Here is a 16,202-nt window from a genome sequence, read left to right as displayed (position 1 = left end):
ATATCACAAACTTTTGCCTCTGTTGCCGAAAAAGGAAAAAAGAAAGAGCCACAAAAAAATATTTTGGGAAACCTGAGCTGCTTAAACGAGCTCTGCATCTTGCAAATTCGACACAAACTTCGTCTTTTTGCGAGCTGCTGAAGTACGAGCTACAGCCATATCCGACCTCACTTGTAGTATTATCATCAAGTCGTAGAGAGCCTCAGCTACGTAGTGGTACAAAATCAACAGCCTTGAACTATATTATGCAACAGTCTGGCTTGCACTCATGGCCAAAAAGGATTCCACATACGCTTTTTGAAGACTCTCCTCGATCTGACTATATAGTTGATGTCATGTGTGTCAAGGTGTTATCGACCAGAACAAAGTGAGACGCTAGCAGATTTTGGAATAAGAGTTTACGATGGGATTTTTAGGAACATACCCAAAGCTTGTCAGTCTATCTATTTGGTTGGTGACAGGTATGACGGTCTTAGTGACGATAGAACCCGTGATGACTACTCGTTCAACCTCAAAGAAGCATCTGGCCGTCGAGAAAGAAGAGGAGATCCTAGAGGAAATATTTCCAGTCCGTTCACTTCCACCGCAAAGTTGCAAAACTCTGGGACTGGATTCTCAGTAGTCGCTTAGCCAAAGGTCGACTCTTGAAAGTTATTTTCGAGGTCTGGGAGTAAAAAATTGCGACCCGTCTGATGGTTCATCTCGCTTGAGGTTTCGAGAGTCAACATAATTCAAATTCAAATTCACTTTATTTTTCCCTTAATATTCTTGTTAACAACAAAAATAACAGCGGAAGTCAAACAATTTAAAAACACTTACAAAATTAAATAATTCAAACTTGATTTATTTACAATTTTTCTGGGTCACCATTGTGGTGTTTTACGAAGTATGGACCAAATGACTTCAGTTAGCGCTCGGATGAGTGGATCGGCGGTCATTCCAGCTTTGCTGCGTTTTTCGTTATTTCTCTGAGCTTCGTAGAATGTTGAGTTTGGCGCGCCTCAAAATCCGGAAGTAGATCGCGGTGTGTTTCAGACTCGAGGATTTTTCGACCAAAGTCCATGACCAGTGTGTGCCTTCTCTCTTTGAGGGACTCCAACTTCAGAACTTTGAGGCTCATCTCATAGTCGACGCAACTACTCCCCAGTATTATTTTGCAGGCCCTTTTCTGCAATCCTTCCATTTTGTCGCTTTGATCTATGGTCAGTGCGCTGTGCCACACTGGGCAGGCATATTCAGTGAGCGGTCTAATGCAGCATTTGTAGCATACAACCATGATCTCAGTTTTCATCCCAAAGCGGCGAAAGTAGGTAAAAGATCTTAGGAGGAAGGTAGTCTTGGATACGGTTGACTATACGTAGGTGTTGCATTTTAAATCGGCATCCAGGTGGACACCCAGGATCTTCACCGTTTTTACAGCCTTCGGTCCACCTCATGGCGGGTCTGGAAATGGCCGTTTAAGGAAATTAACCCTAAATAGGACTGTTTTTTCCTGGCTGAGTGTAAGTTTCACTTAGTGTAGGTTTGCTTCATCCTCGATTTTTCGCATTACTGTTAGGATTGGGTCTGGCTGTATGCTCTGTGAGAGAAGTCTGAGGAGGAGGGTGGAGAGATCGTCAGTGAATTTGTAGCGTTCCATAATTTCGCGCAAAAGTTTGTTGATCACAATAAGGAAGGCTAAAGGGCCTAACTTCGACCTTTGTGCTGCACCGCAGGTCAGCTCCCTGATGTTTGACGTTTCGCCATTGGGAAGTTGTACTTTTTGTTTGCGGTTCGTCAGGAAACTGCCAACCATTCGCAAGACAATTTGTCTTGTTCCAAGGTAAGTTGCCTCGTCGATAACAACTGAGTGGTCGAGTAAGTCGAACGCTTTCATGAAGTCCGCGATGATGCAGTCAATATAAGCACCGTCAATCTCCAGATGCTCCAGGATGTCTCTGATGAGGCGAATCAGGTAATGCACAGTACTATGACCTGGACGAAAGCCGTACTGCCGAGGATCAAGATTTTCACTAATATCTTCGAAAAGCCATTTGAAGACAATTCCTTCCAGGACTTTTGAGAAAATCGATGTCTTTGAGATGGGTCTTAAGTCATTTGCAGATTCGACTGATGATTTTTTGGTATAGGAAAGACCACAGCAGTTTTGAATCGTGTCGGGAAGGTGCCCTCACTCAAGCATTGGTTTACTATGGCAGTAAACGGTACCACAAGCTCGTTGTTGCATGCTTTGATGAGTTTGATTGGCAGTTCTCCAGGAAATGAGGCCTTCGATGCGTCCAGTTTTAAGAAAGCGGTCTGGATGGTTTTTGCTTCAATGACAGGGATTTCAGTAATGCTTAAAAGGTTGAGAACTGATGTAAGACCAGAGTACTTTGTACAGATTGTAGCAAAGTGGTCGTTAATCGCGTTAGCGGTAAGTGTCTCCCCTTTTTCGTTTCTTTGTTCAACGTTTTTCTGCTTTCGGCCAAGAATGTTCTGAACCGTGCTATGAAACTTTTTAGAATCGGAATATAGAAGCTTCTGTACAGTCAAGCGGCCGTGCTGCTTCCTTGCCTACTTTATCTTTCTCAGCACTATATTTCGCAACTTGTTGGACTCTGCTCTGTTAGAGTTGTACAAGTTATCCCACCTTAGGATAATCTCTTTTATATCTGGCGTGATCCAGGGTTTCGTTTCCTTTCCTACTACCCGTTTCTTTTCTGGAAAATTCTCTTCGAACATTTTCTGAAGTTGGTCGCAGAAGGCATTTGTCATGTCTTCAGCCGACGGTAGTCTGTAAATAGGGGTCCAGTTCTGCAATGTTACCTTTCCCTTGAAGGCTGGGATTTGTTCATCCCTGATCGGTCGATAGGTTACTGTTTGTTTAATTACCTTTCGCCGTGACGAATGCGTCGGTCTCCAGGTCACTCTTAGGTGATCACTTAAGCCAATGCTTGCTGTGATTTCTGGCTCGTTGTAGTACTGTTCGAGGTTAGTGAAGACCATGTCAAGTAGGTTACTGCCGCGGGTTGGAGACTTCACCACTTGTTTCAGTGATAGGCTGGACTCTATCCAGGAAGGCTTTATATCATTGAAGTCTCCGCATATCACAATACCGGCAAAGGGATATTTACTCCGGAAGTGGTCGACAGAGTATTGTAGGTAGTTGACTAGAGTCTTCCGGAATAAACTTTGGGTGGGTAGTAGACGACTCCAAAGATTAGGGATGACACTCCCCTTGGTAGGAAGCGCGGTCTTACCCAGACCCATAGCACTTCGAGTTCTGGGGACTTGGGTATTGGAGAATCGAGTATTCGGCTGGGCGTATCGTTTCGGCAGATAAGACCAACTCCACCGTGGCTGATTTCTTCTTTTTTTTCGTCTGCAGACTTCCGAGGTAATAAGTATGCTTTGTTGCCATCGAGGCTGAGTATACTGCTATTTGTAAGCCGAGTTTCGGTAAGACAGACCATATCGATCTGTTTACCTCGCATCAAGATTTCCGGTTCCTCGATTTTTTTTTTTATTGACTGGACGTTCGACAGCAATATAGAGGGAAATTCTGGATTCTGCTTTAATCTTGATTTCCTTTTTACAGGATCAGTGGTTTGGGTCCTTACCGCGTGACAGTTACTTGTCTGTGCCGGCGGAGGGACTTTCTTGTAATACGTCATCCAGGACAGATGTTCATTATCACTTGGTAGGTATGAAAGAGCGTTTGCTCTTTGTGGTAGAGTTGAAGTTAGACTTGGAGGTGGTGGGTTCAGGCGGTAAAGGTCGAGTATGGATCGTTGTAGCAGGTCGTGTTTTTCTGTTTCTACACCAGCGTTTCTAGCAGAGTGGTGGGAGATACGGTAGGTCGGTAAGTATGGGTGTGATTTGTTCTGGGAGCCCTTTGCTCTTGGTAAATACGATTTGGATGGTGGTGATTGGGTTTTGTGTTTTTCGTACCACTCGTTCTTCTCTCTCCTGGTCCTCCTCTCTTCTAGTTGACGGTTGAGGGTCTTAAGCAGGTCCATGGTTTTGATGATTCTGGTTGATGGTTGGTGTTTGCTATGCCAGAGAATCCACTGCTGTAGAAAACGTGAATCTGGAAGTGATTGTAGTTGTTGACTGTCGGGGGGTGATGATTCGGGTGCATATCGTTTTTTGAACTTGTTTGTTCTGTGTCCGTTCTCGTTTTCTGGTGGTTTAGTGTGGGTTTGATTGGGTGAAAGAAGTTGCATCGTTGTCCTTTGGTGCAACGCCCGTCCGCAAATCTCTTACATTTTTCAGGATGCAGTTTTTGTATTTTGCTGACTTGGCTTTTTGGCAACCATCTTGCGCGGAGTGATGTTCACAAACTGGTGGAGTCTCAACTAGATGAGAGAAACGACACTGGTTGCCCCATCTGCAGTGACCTTTTTTAAAATAAATGCACTCAGTTTGCGTATTTTGGAATGTTTTGACAGGTTGACTGGATACAATGACTGATCTGTCTTGTTCTGCTCCCCTCGTGCCTTCTTCAATGTCAGGATTTCTGAGTGGAACTTGGCCTGAGTTGCTGGGTTCTTCTGCTGCTGTTGCTCCTGGAGTCGGACTGACTAATCGCAGGACAATTCGGACAATAATAGTCTCATGAGGATCAGGCATCGTACTCGCATTCTTCTTTTCAGGCTGGACCGATTATCGGTTTTCAAGTTGCGATTGATTGTTCTTTAGAAGCATTTCCGTCATTTCAAGTATTTGTTGCTTGTATACCATGTTGGAAGCAGAAAGCTGCGCAATCAGCGCCCTTTGATCGAGAATGGTCTGATTCTGCTGCCCAATTCTTCCTGTAAGAGCGTTAATCATTGCAAATTCCAGAGAGTCTTCTGGGTTACGAACGGAGGTATTAACATTAAGACTAGAAAAGTTGAAGCTTGCTATGACCGGGACACCGTTCTTGAAAGGCGGTTCCGCAAGTTGAGTCTCAAACTTCGGTGGGTAGTGAATTACGGACGATAAGAGACGGTTATCTTCCGCTAAAGCTGGTTTCCTAGAACGGGCCTTTAGAATCTCGTAGGGTGTTGTTCCTGCGTCATCCCACAACATCGAACTTGCTGCCAGAGGGGAGGCTCTTGGACATTCAAACGTGTTAGAGTGGGCAAGGTAAGCGTTTTCAGTTTCCCTTCTGTCACTTTCCACGAACGGGGTCGACGGCCGTAGCATTTCTTTCTCCCAGAAACGGGAAAAACTCGAATCAAAATTTGAATCACTGACAGTAAAAACATTTATCGTCTGATTTGCTTTTGTTAATTTCGTGTGCTGCCGTCTATCAAGTCCGTGAAGGTCAAGCGCTGTGATTAAATTTTCCTCAGTAGATGGTACTGGCGTCGCCTTGGAGAGAGAGCACTTCGTTACTGCTGTGCTAGTTTCGAATTTTTCGGACTGCTTTTCTCGTCCCTTTTCAAATGCTGAACAATTTGGGAAAGTAGTTACCTTAGTTTGAGTTTTTACGCCGGCTGTGGGTTGACGCAGGTTTCTAGAATTCAAATTGTCCATTACTGCATCATTGGCGGTGGATATAATTGATTGGAATGTAGGTTGGGTCGCTGCTTTCTTTACACTCCTGGTTTTCCGCACGTCCTTCTTCATAGCAGGAGTTACTCCTTCTGGTTCACCTTTCGGGGAACACGCAACACAAGTCCATTTAGGATCCGGAATATAACTCTTTGTGGGTCTAATCCTACACAAAACGCGTGAGTCCATTCCTTACATTTGCTACATTCCACGGAGTTTGAGGTCACATGTTTGTGGCAAGACACACATAGCCACTTAGGCTTGACTCCTGTTTTCTTCAGGGTAGACTTCGCTGTTGCTGCTGTCGTCATTAATAGTCAGGTGACTTATGGTCAGCGATGGACGGGGAGGGGGGTTTGGCTATGCACCAGATTCATGCCAGATCCAAGCGGGCGGCTGTTTTGGTTTTTTGACGCACCAATGCCCCCTTATTTTTGAAAACAGTGCACAATCGTTGGCCTTATAGAACGATCTAACACAGAACGCATTGACCTATTGGTCGAACGCGTTCAAACCCCCTAACAAAACCAGGAGCAAGAGAAACAACAGGAGCAAAAGATCACCTTAGCAAGAGAAGCGTCGAGACCTGCTCACCTGTTCCCTGCAATTTAAGGCTAATTAACCTGCAGGTACCAATACGGCACTTCCGGCAGGTTTTCTCCCCTCTTCTGCTTGGTCCCAAGCGATCCACGCAGTCCACAGGATTTCACTTATTCAGAAGAAACATATACACAGGTGGTAACAAAGATAGTGCTATATGAAGATAGCACAATAGATGGCGTGCCAATCTATATAAAAAAAAGATGGGAATGGTGAGAATAACCAGAGAGAAAGACCTATACTAAGAATTATAGAAGATCCCTCAAAAACTACTCAACTAAAAATCTATAATTAGAATTTACAAATCAATATGGAAATAACCTCAAAGTAATGCAGAAGCTTTATCCCATTAAGGGCAAAGATGCAAACTCAGCTACAATAATATATATAACATAGATGGCGATTCGAAAGAGAACATAGAGCTGTTACCGTTACGCCCCGTGGAAGCTCTGTTGATGACGATATGTCGTCATGTTGCCGCAAGACAAAAGAGCACACTTGTGATAATACAAGCCAACGACACTGATATCGTCTTACTAGCTACATACTACTTCCAGTATCTTGCTAGTCTCGACCTCAAGCAGCACTGGGTTAAGTTTCCGTGCTACTGCATACCTATTCATACGGCAGCACAAAACTAGAAGTAACATTTTGCACAGCTTGAGTAGATGTGACACCACAAGCTTTCTGTATGGAATTGAAAAGGTCCACTTTTTTCGAGCTGCGAAGTCTTCAGAAACCTTGTTGGGGTCTTTAGGTGATGAAGTTCGGGCCCTTGCAGAGAAGCCATCATCTGTGCAAAGTGATGGTTTAGTCAACGTCTGTAAGCAGCTTGTGGTTACACTGTATGGCAGAAGTGCGACTAACTTCAATAATATGAATGATCTTCGAGCACATTTGTGCTCAAGATTGGAGGATTTGTGGCGTTTACCACCAACTGATATCTCTTTTCTGCTTCATTTGAAAAGGTGCATGTTCCAGTCACTGATTTGGATCCAAAGTCACAAGCCCTGTATTGATTTACCTCAGGCTACCGCTATGGGCTGGATAATCGAAGATCATAAACTGAAGCCAGACCTAGTTTCTGCGATGCCGTATGGGCTAGCATCGCTTTCTTTTTGAAACTATGACAAGACGAGCTCCGGCTTACGCTGCGAATACTCCACAATAGTTTGCCGTGACGCTGCATACATATGTAGTACTGACCCCCCAGAAAGATCTGATCTCCAGTTTATATAATAATGCGCCCGACACCAAAAATGAAGAAGAAAAAGAAATCATACTCGTTTTTTCATATTCAGTTTTTGATACTCGATTTTTATTTGTTATTACATTAAATTGCCAATGCAGTCGTCTAAACCTTACTTTCAGCTGATCATGACAGTTACCGTTTACTACATTAGTGGCCGCTCCCCCAATCTAACCGATAGGATCATTGGCCCCTGCTATGCTGGCATTTAAAGAAAATAGTATCTTAAATCAGCCTTAGTCCCCTCTGCACCACACGTTCACACGGCTTCACCACCTTGAGGCTCGTATATGAGCCTACGTAAGCCAGATTGTATCTACTACTACAATAAAATAACTAGTTGCTCAAGAATTAAGATTTTTTGGAAAAGAGGCACATGATTTGACTCGTAATGACGAGCAGAATTCAAATAAAGCATAAAAAATATACCAAATTCGCACATGCGATTGCAGAATTAGGCATCTGTTTGTTTTTTTTTTTTTTTCTGGGTGAAAAATATTAGTTGTATAGAATGTAAATATATGATTTGATTAAAAAAAGTGCGATCTATCGTTTGGTGAGATAAAAATCATAGGTTGTCTTGAAAATATTTCGAGTTAAATGTCATTATTCAGAAAATTTTCTGTTTTTTTTTTTCGGGGGGGAGAGGGAATTTCTTTATATATTCTTGCAGATTCAAGTCTCGACTTTGTTTTTATGAACAACGTGTAAAAGACATTCTGATGGTTCGAATGATGTGCAGTTTGATTCGTTTACATTTTTTTTTACAGCTAAAAAAAAATTAAAAAAAACTTGGTCATTGTAGGCTAAATTCTGAAAGCTATGATGTTATTTAAAAAAAAAAAAAAATAGTTGCTCAAGAATTCAGATTTTTTTTTTAAAGAGGTACATGGTTTGACTTGTAATAACGAGCAGAATTCAAATAAAACTTAAAAAAATACATTTATGTTAGCAAAAATTTCAAAAAATCGAAAAAACTAAGAAGAATTATATTTAAAAACCTTGTTTTCAAAATTAAATAAGGGTTAACAAGAAAAATAAAGTTTTTTGGGAAAAACAAAAAATACCAGGTGAAAGTATTTGTTCTTAGAATTCAAAATATGTCAAGTTTATAAAGTTTTAGTTTATTTTACCGTGTAAAAAAAATCAAGAGCGGTATGACGTCACTATAGGCCAAATTTGACTTTATAGGCTAAAATGACCATGTTCTACACGCGTGCAAACTTGTGCAGCCCAATATTCGTTATCAGCGCCCCCGATTAGTTTAGAATCCACCCTCAAACCAACTGCAGCGAATGTGAGCCACCCCTTGAAAGATAACGGTCCCTGGATCACTGACTATAAGAAACAGATGAAAAGTTTTTTTTTTATTAAGGGTAAATGTTTAAGTTTTAGCTGTTTTAGGATTTTTTTTATATTGTTAGGGTTTTGTTTTCTTAGCGTTGGTCCTCGATGATGTAGGCACAATTTTAATTGGTTTTTGATTGTCGGGTGATGAAAAGATTTGCCGTTTTGGTGGGGAATATTGGTGAGTTGGTTTCTTATTACTTATCGATCTATATTTTAGCGTTGTTTAGTAGAGATATGCCCAGTTTTGTGAATAATTAGTTATTGTAAGTCGTTTCCTAAATAACGGACCATTGATCCCATTGGGGTATTGTTTTTGTAATTGCTCTTTTATTGAAATAAATGGAACTTGAAGTGGTTGTAACCACACAGGATTGTCTCTCCCTAGGCTTTTGCTGTTGTTTAGAAAAAGTGTGAACAATAGTTGCTGTTGTATTAAAAAAAACTGTTGTGTTGTCTGATAATAATTGAATTTTTCTGTTCTATAAATTACTTGATAAAGCACCTAAAATCGCTTGATTTGGCAAGTAAGTGGCTGTAGAGAAGCGAATGCTGCTCATTTATAAACCCAAAGCAAGCTTTTGCGATGTTGAAGTACCAAGGACATTGAAAATGAAGTCTGATTTTGAATTGGTTAAGTAGAAAGTTACACTACCACATATATCTAAAAATAAAGGTTAGGAAAAATCCGCAATCTTATTTTTATGAAAAAGATCTCTATTTGCAGTTGTTTGGTTTTGTGCCCATTGTTTTCACTTCTATTATAGATTCTAAAAAAAAATTACTTTCTAGTCCATTTGAAAACAAGCTTTTTTATTTATTATTTTCGATTCTTAAGTGGTCCGATGTTATTATGGTGAAATCATATTTATTCTTATGCGAACATTTATACACTTCAATTTCTAACTAATGTTCTCAATTGAACCAGTTTGATTTCAAATTCTATTTTGAGTTCCTTAAAATTTTTCTTATGTAAGTGCTTTTGTCGATGATTTTAAGAAAACGACTTATAAAGAATCGTGGGTGAAAATTCTTCGGTACTCTTGCATTATGCGGGCCTTTCTAGAAAGTCAAGTTTGGTTAATGCTAATGAAATAAAATAAAAAAGGATGAATATATAATAGTTTAGAAACAAATTTGGGCTATATATTTGCACATTAGGGGAAGGGTGGTGGCTAAGCATACCATATAGTAAATACGTAACCTAACCTAGGTACCTTCCCCCCTACACCCCAAAAAATAACAGTTTAGATATGGTTCCTGGAGTGAGAAACAGTTTGTTTATATCCCAGAAGGCAGCGTAAACCTGTTTTTCATCACGCGTCTCGGTCTATTTCGTAACTGGTTTCCATTGTCTGTTTCGTGACAGGCCCGCATAATGCAAGAGTACCAAATCTTCAAAAAAATTCTAACTTCAGTAACTTCATTACTTGGTAATCTGAAACAACAGGAAGAAAAATTAAAAAAGTCATGGTTTTCATATGTGAGTAGACCTAAGAAGGGTTCAGGGAACAACATAGGTTGTTGTATTTATGTCCCTGGTACTGTAGAAAAGAAAATATTATTTCACTTATTAACCATTGTACAAACTTCTTCCTAAACGCAGTAATTGTTCATAAAAACCTCAACCTTTTTTGTATTTCTCGTTTTTAAATCTAAATATTTTATTTGTTTTAGGTCTTGTTGATAATGGCTATATCTCCTTACCATCACGTGAGTTCTGGGCTCTGGTCAGGCCCTCTGTTTTTTGTTGAAGGGGTCACTGGTCTCATTGCGTGCTGTGATGATTTAGCATGCACGTAAGCACACTATGTTGCTTAATCTGATTTGCTACATTTAATTTCATTTTTAATTTCTTGATCTTTAATTAGTTTTAAAATCCGCCTGACGTAAAAGCGCATGTTTTTCTTGCTCTTGTTAGTTAATTTGTTAATTAATGTTCTTGTTAGTTAATCTTGTTAGTTAATTAGTTAATTTGTTGAAAAGAACATAATATTAGACGTCCATCTCTAAGTTGAGCCGTTCCCAGTCCACTTCCTCTAAATTATGTTTTATTCAGATTTTAGTCATATTAGGGAACCTACAGCCCTTTGGTTTTCATCTTTAAAAAAAAAAATAATAATAATACGTTTTGAGAAGCAATTGGCTATAGACACTTTAACCTTGTTTGATTTGAGAACTCCATCGGCACGGCAGAAAATTTGTATTTTATTCAAATTCATTTCGACACTACAAATGTCTGATGCCGACGATGCCGAAAGCGACGAGTAACGTCGAATTCGATGGTTCTGACGTCAGAAAAGGTTACAGAAAAAATTTGTCTACTCCCCATTCTATCAGAAAGTCGGAATTTCGAAAATTAGACCCAGAAACAGTTAATATGCTAATTCGTGACTCCAATTGAAATAATTTAATTTAACCTTGAAGCTAAAGAAACGCTCTAAGTCCCCAGATATATTCAAAAAATAATAATTTGAGAAAGAGAAGGAGCGCCCAGATTAACATTAAATATCTAAAAACAAGCAAACGACGTCATTTCACTTGTAGACGTAAATCAAACAGTGTATGGTAACAAACTTTGAGTAAGGAGTTCCAGCTAATAATAAAGCTAAAGAAACGCTCTAGATTTCTAAATATATTGAAAAATTAGTGATTTAAGGACGAAACTTAGCGCCTTAATGAACATTAAAGTCTATAAGAAAACAAAATCATTTCACTTCTACAAATAAATCATCATTTTATGATAGTGATTATGCAAAATTTTATGGAAACTAGCGCTATCAAACAGGATTAACTGGTATCGTGTGATGTTGTTTAATGTTCTACGCGAGCGCGCAAGAACATTTTGTTGCTCGCAAGAACATAGATCTCAATTTGTTTTTTCTCTCGGCTCACTATATGCAAATAAATGGTAGTCGTATATTATATAATTATTATGTTGTCGAATCAAGCGATGTATGTATGTATTGGATTAACGATGCTTTTTGACTGCTAATGGCCCTGTTTCGGCCCTGCTGTGTGCTGCCATAGCTGAGTTCAATATATGTCCCGTATTATCAAACTCAGATCAAACCAGCTGTGTCAACCCAGGACTGAAGAAAAACAACGTTGTTACTCATTACAGTTTTCAAATTTTTTGTCAAAACTTGAGGTGTTTCTGGTGGCAAAAAAAAAGTCTATCGTCAGAGACTGACATGAATGTACTGTCAAGAAAGCCCAATCGTTCGCTACCTCATTTAGTATCTATTTTATTAATTATCATTAAAACCCTAACTCCTTTTAACCATCAAACCCTAATATTAAATCACTTAACCCATCTAAACTTGTTGAATCTTAATTACTAAACCTTTAGTTCCTATTAAAAAGACTACACAGAGGATTTGAGTGCCCTATATCAAATTTTAGCAGAAGCAACGAATTTTTGCATCTTTTTCGGGGAGTTTTTGAGATTACCAAATTACAAAGGTATATTTTCCTCATATTTTACATACGCTAATCCTAATATAATTTGCTCAGTCTCTAACAAGGCCGTATCCAGGGGGTGGGGGATAGGTATTTCGCCCCCTCCCCCTCTGATTTTTTTCTGAATAGTAAAAACGTAACAAAGATGTATGTAGACAAATTCTTATGCTTTTTTGTACCCCCCCCCCCCCGAATGAAAATCCTGGGTACGACCTTAGTCTCTAATGATATACTTTGATGATAAAAGCTAAAATTGTCTTAATGAGTAAGTTCAGCATCTTGATGGTCTTGACTTTCTTTTCTTTTATCATTATAAATTTGTTATGTTATTTTTTTTATATATATTATTTTATTTATTGGTCCAAGTTGATCCGAGATCACAGTGATTTTTGGATAAGGTTGAATTCACCGCCTTTAATTGTTATCTAATGTTTCAGATTTCTGTCAATAAACACTTTCCAGAAAATAACGACTAGACACTTTGTTTCGAGTTGTAGAAAAATTACTTTTAAAGTTTTGTACACAGCATTTAACTCTTGCCACATGAATTATTGATCCAAGTCAAAGAATACGGAAAACTGGTGCTAACTGATGCAACATTTCAATGTTGCACTGTTGCAACATGAAAATCATCAACGTTATTTAGCGATTCTGTTTCTTTTCGGCTCCGACCCAAACTGGTCCCTACTTTTCCTTTCAGGTACCCTGAAATATGCAAAAGGTAATGAAAGTAGCATGCCGTCACTAGTAGGCTAACCAGCTTAACGTCGACTAGCCTGCTTAACATGCTGCTTAGTTGTACCTTTTGCAGACCGGGTTCTGACTGAACAAATATCAACTTACACTCGAGTCGAAACAAAAATTTGTTCTTGGTGCAGTTGAAGGAACTTACAACAAAATATGCTTATTTCGATTTAAAAAGTAAAGGAAGTCAGGCAGTAAATTTAAAAAACATAATAAATTAAGTTCTGATTATCTAACTAAATAAGAAGTGATTATTATAAAAAATAGTTAACCAGTGTCATATTATCAGGTTTTTTACTTGTTTTTTTTTTACAAAAAAAAACATAAAAATGATTTTTTTAGGAATTCAATTTAATAATGAGATTAAGTTTATTTGGGTTTTGTTTACAATCTGGGTTTATTTTAATTGTAATCTATGTTGTTTTAGAATTTTAGAAGACGCACTGTACTAGATACTAGCTAAATCTGCTACTTTGTTCTATTTTATATAGGGGAGCAGGTTTTGGTCCCCTAAAATGGTCAAAAGGGGTACCAGAACATAGAATTTGCGATAGAATGAGCCCTTCTACAGCTTTCTACAACCCTCTGCTCTGTATGATGACTTTCGAAGAAAAATATAGAAAAAATAACATATAATATATGAGAAACTCATTGCTCTTTACTAAGTCAGTGCTATTCCAGTGACTATGATCAGGGCTCCTTTTAACTGCAATCTAGTCGATTTGAAATTTATCAGTAGAACCACTACTATACTTTAGTAGTTGAATTTTATAAACTTCATCAACTTTTTGAAATTTTATAAATTTCAAGGTTATGTTTTGAAATTATTTTTCAGTAAACTTGTCTATTTTCAGAATTGTATGGCTTCTTGGTTTCACCATTGCTGGGATTTTGCTTGCTTTCGCAGTAGCGTGTGTTGCAGCCGTTGATCTTGCAGTTCTTCTTCGATGTCCTTCAGGAGATGTTGCTCATGATGCATTCATTCCACCGTTTTGTTGTAAGAATTCAGTTGTCATTCAGTTGGATGGGTCCAACACTGCCTCATTTAAATCCTCTGTATAAGTTCTACCTTTGAAATTTTGTTACTTCCCCCTCCCCAGCTTATGTTTATTTTACCAATAGATTATGTCAAAGATCAAAATAACATAGACGTTATATGCAAGGGCGTGACCAGGATGTTAGTTTGGGGGGGGGGGGTAAAAAAATTAAAAAGTGCATCAAAAAGTTTTCGTATGCAGTTTTGCTACATTTTTACGAGTCTGACCCAAATTTCGGAGAGGGGGGGGGCAAATCCAATAACCCTCCCCTCGATACGGCCTTGACGATATGGCATTCCCTGCTGACTAAACACTGCAGATCTTTACCAACATGCTGTGTCACCAATCCGACCGATCTGATCGGTATCTACCATACCAATCTAGATTTAACATCTAACAAACATGCCAGTGGTGATGTATTAGGGCTGTGTCTCAGCGCGTTCATTCTGGTGTTTTGTCGTAAGAAATTATTAGCGGGTACTGTTAGGTTACTAAAAAAGTCACTAAAGTCCCAAAGCCACTCTGTAAACTCGACCTTTTATTTCTCATAATGATATCATTCTGCCGTTTTGTTGGAAGGTTTCGTATGGTATTTCCAGAGGTCAAACTTTCCAAAAGGCACAGTATTGGTTCATTGTTCATTCATAAGTACTGCGGTTGGAAGTTAAACATTTGCCCTCCCCGAAATTGTTTCCCTCCTCCCCCCGGAATTTTTGTCTGACACAGTAAAACGTAACAAAAATACTTGTAAAAAATTTGGGATACAATTGCCCCCCTCTCGCCAAGAGAAATAACCTCTCCTAACAAAAAAAAAAAAAATCCAAAATAGATGGTATTCCCTGTTCACTAAAGACCGTGGATCATCATCGGAAAAAATTGTCCATTAAAACATATAGTGTCATGAGAACATGTAACTAACATGTCAGTAGTTTACATATCATTGTTAACTGGACAATTGTTAAATGGTCCCCCATTTTGTTTACAGAATTTCAGTTATTGCTAATGTCCTGTGAAGCGATGTTTTGATGAGCACAGATTTGAAAAAAATACTTAAATGATGATTAATATAGATAATATTAAGAATAAAGAAGAAAAAGAAAAAAGATTCCTTTAGAGCCATTGATGGTGCGCAGGGTGTCGAATCGGTGTTGCAGTTGCTGGGTCCTTTTTTTACAGGGACAGGTAGCAAGCCTATTACCCAGCCTCGCGGCAGCTGGAATCGAATCCTGGGCCCCGTATTGCCCAGCAGAGTATTTATCCACTGTGTTATTGAAACTGTTAAAAAGTAAAAATCTGAAGATAGGGGAAGGGGTACGTGTCAAAGTCCCCGTTCCTTTGTAGAAGCCCCCATTCTATGCTCGTGTAGAAAAGATATAGTTGGGTTATTCTAACTACTACTACTACTAACAACTCGCCGCATCACCAAGCCGCCTGAGGCCAACACAGCTATGCATGCTCCTCCTCCATCACAATCTATTCAAGCTTCCCTCTTTACACCCTCCCAGGAAGTTCCCACTTCTTTAAGATTTTTCGTCATGGCACCCTCCCACCCCAAACGCGGACAATCTGCTTCCCATTTAACCCTACACAGTTGGCAGAAAAAGACAATCTTTGGTAATCTGACATTTTCTATCCGCAGAAGGTGCCCTAGCCATCTCAAATTTGCTTTCATTATAGCCCTAAAAAGCGGGATTGAGCCAGATTTTTTTTATCCAGCCTACTGTTTGAAATACGGTCAGTCAGTATTACGTCCCCAGCCGCAAACGAGCTGCTTTCTGTTTAGCCCTAGACGGTCGGCCGAAAAGTTGATTCATTCAAAATATTAAATAGCGAGATTCTATGAAAGATCATAGCCATATTAAATATTCATTACTCTTTCTTAGTCAGTTGAGGGGGGGCGGATCAAAACAACTACTAATGTTCTGCTTAGAAGAACACTTGCAGAGAGGGTGGGTACCACCAGGGAGTGATCAATTATTATAGTCGATTCTAGACCCCTTAAAGGAGCTCTCTAACTACCTCCTTTTAAATTCATTTTAACATCTAGTTTATCACTGTTTATTCTGGGAATTTATATTTATGTTTTAGTATCTAGTTTTTTTAGTTGATTTTTGTTTTTTGTTAGTACATTTTATTTTACCTTATTTTTTCAGTTCATAGCACTTATTTTATTATTTTATACAATTTGTTTTGACTATATCTTAATCATCGCTGTCACACTTATAAATCGTATCTCACGT

The 16,202-nt window shown here is 39.0% G+C and overlaps 1 protein-coding gene across 1 annotated transcript in view; it reads left to right on the top strand.

Annotated features, from left to right (window-relative positions):
- The window catches only part of LOC148944858 (uncharacterized), a 46,856-nt gene that overhangs the window by 16,322 nt on the left and 14,332 nt on the right, over nt 1–16,202 (top strand). Inside the window, exons 3-4 of the mRNA XM_089099208.1 lie at nt 10,397–10,518; nt 13,780–13,922. Of these exons, the coding sequence (XP_088955334.1) occupies nt 10,397–10,518; nt 13,780–13,922 (265 nt within the window). The remainder of the gene's footprint in view (nt 1–10,396; nt 10,519–13,779; nt 13,923–16,202) is intronic.

The sequence above is a fragment of the Artemia sp. Qi Xiang Cuo genome, chromosome 13 (assembly GCF_049724085.1).
Source record: "Artemia sp. Qi Xiang Cuo chromosome 13, ASM4972408v1, whole genome shotgun sequence".
Taxonomy (NCBI): domain Eukaryota; kingdom Metazoa; phylum Arthropoda; class Branchiopoda; order Anostraca; family Artemiidae; genus Artemia; species Artemia sp. Qi Xiang Cuo.
The sequence above is the reverse complement of the archived record's forward strand: the minus strand, read 5'-3'. Positions and strand labels throughout refer to the sequence as shown.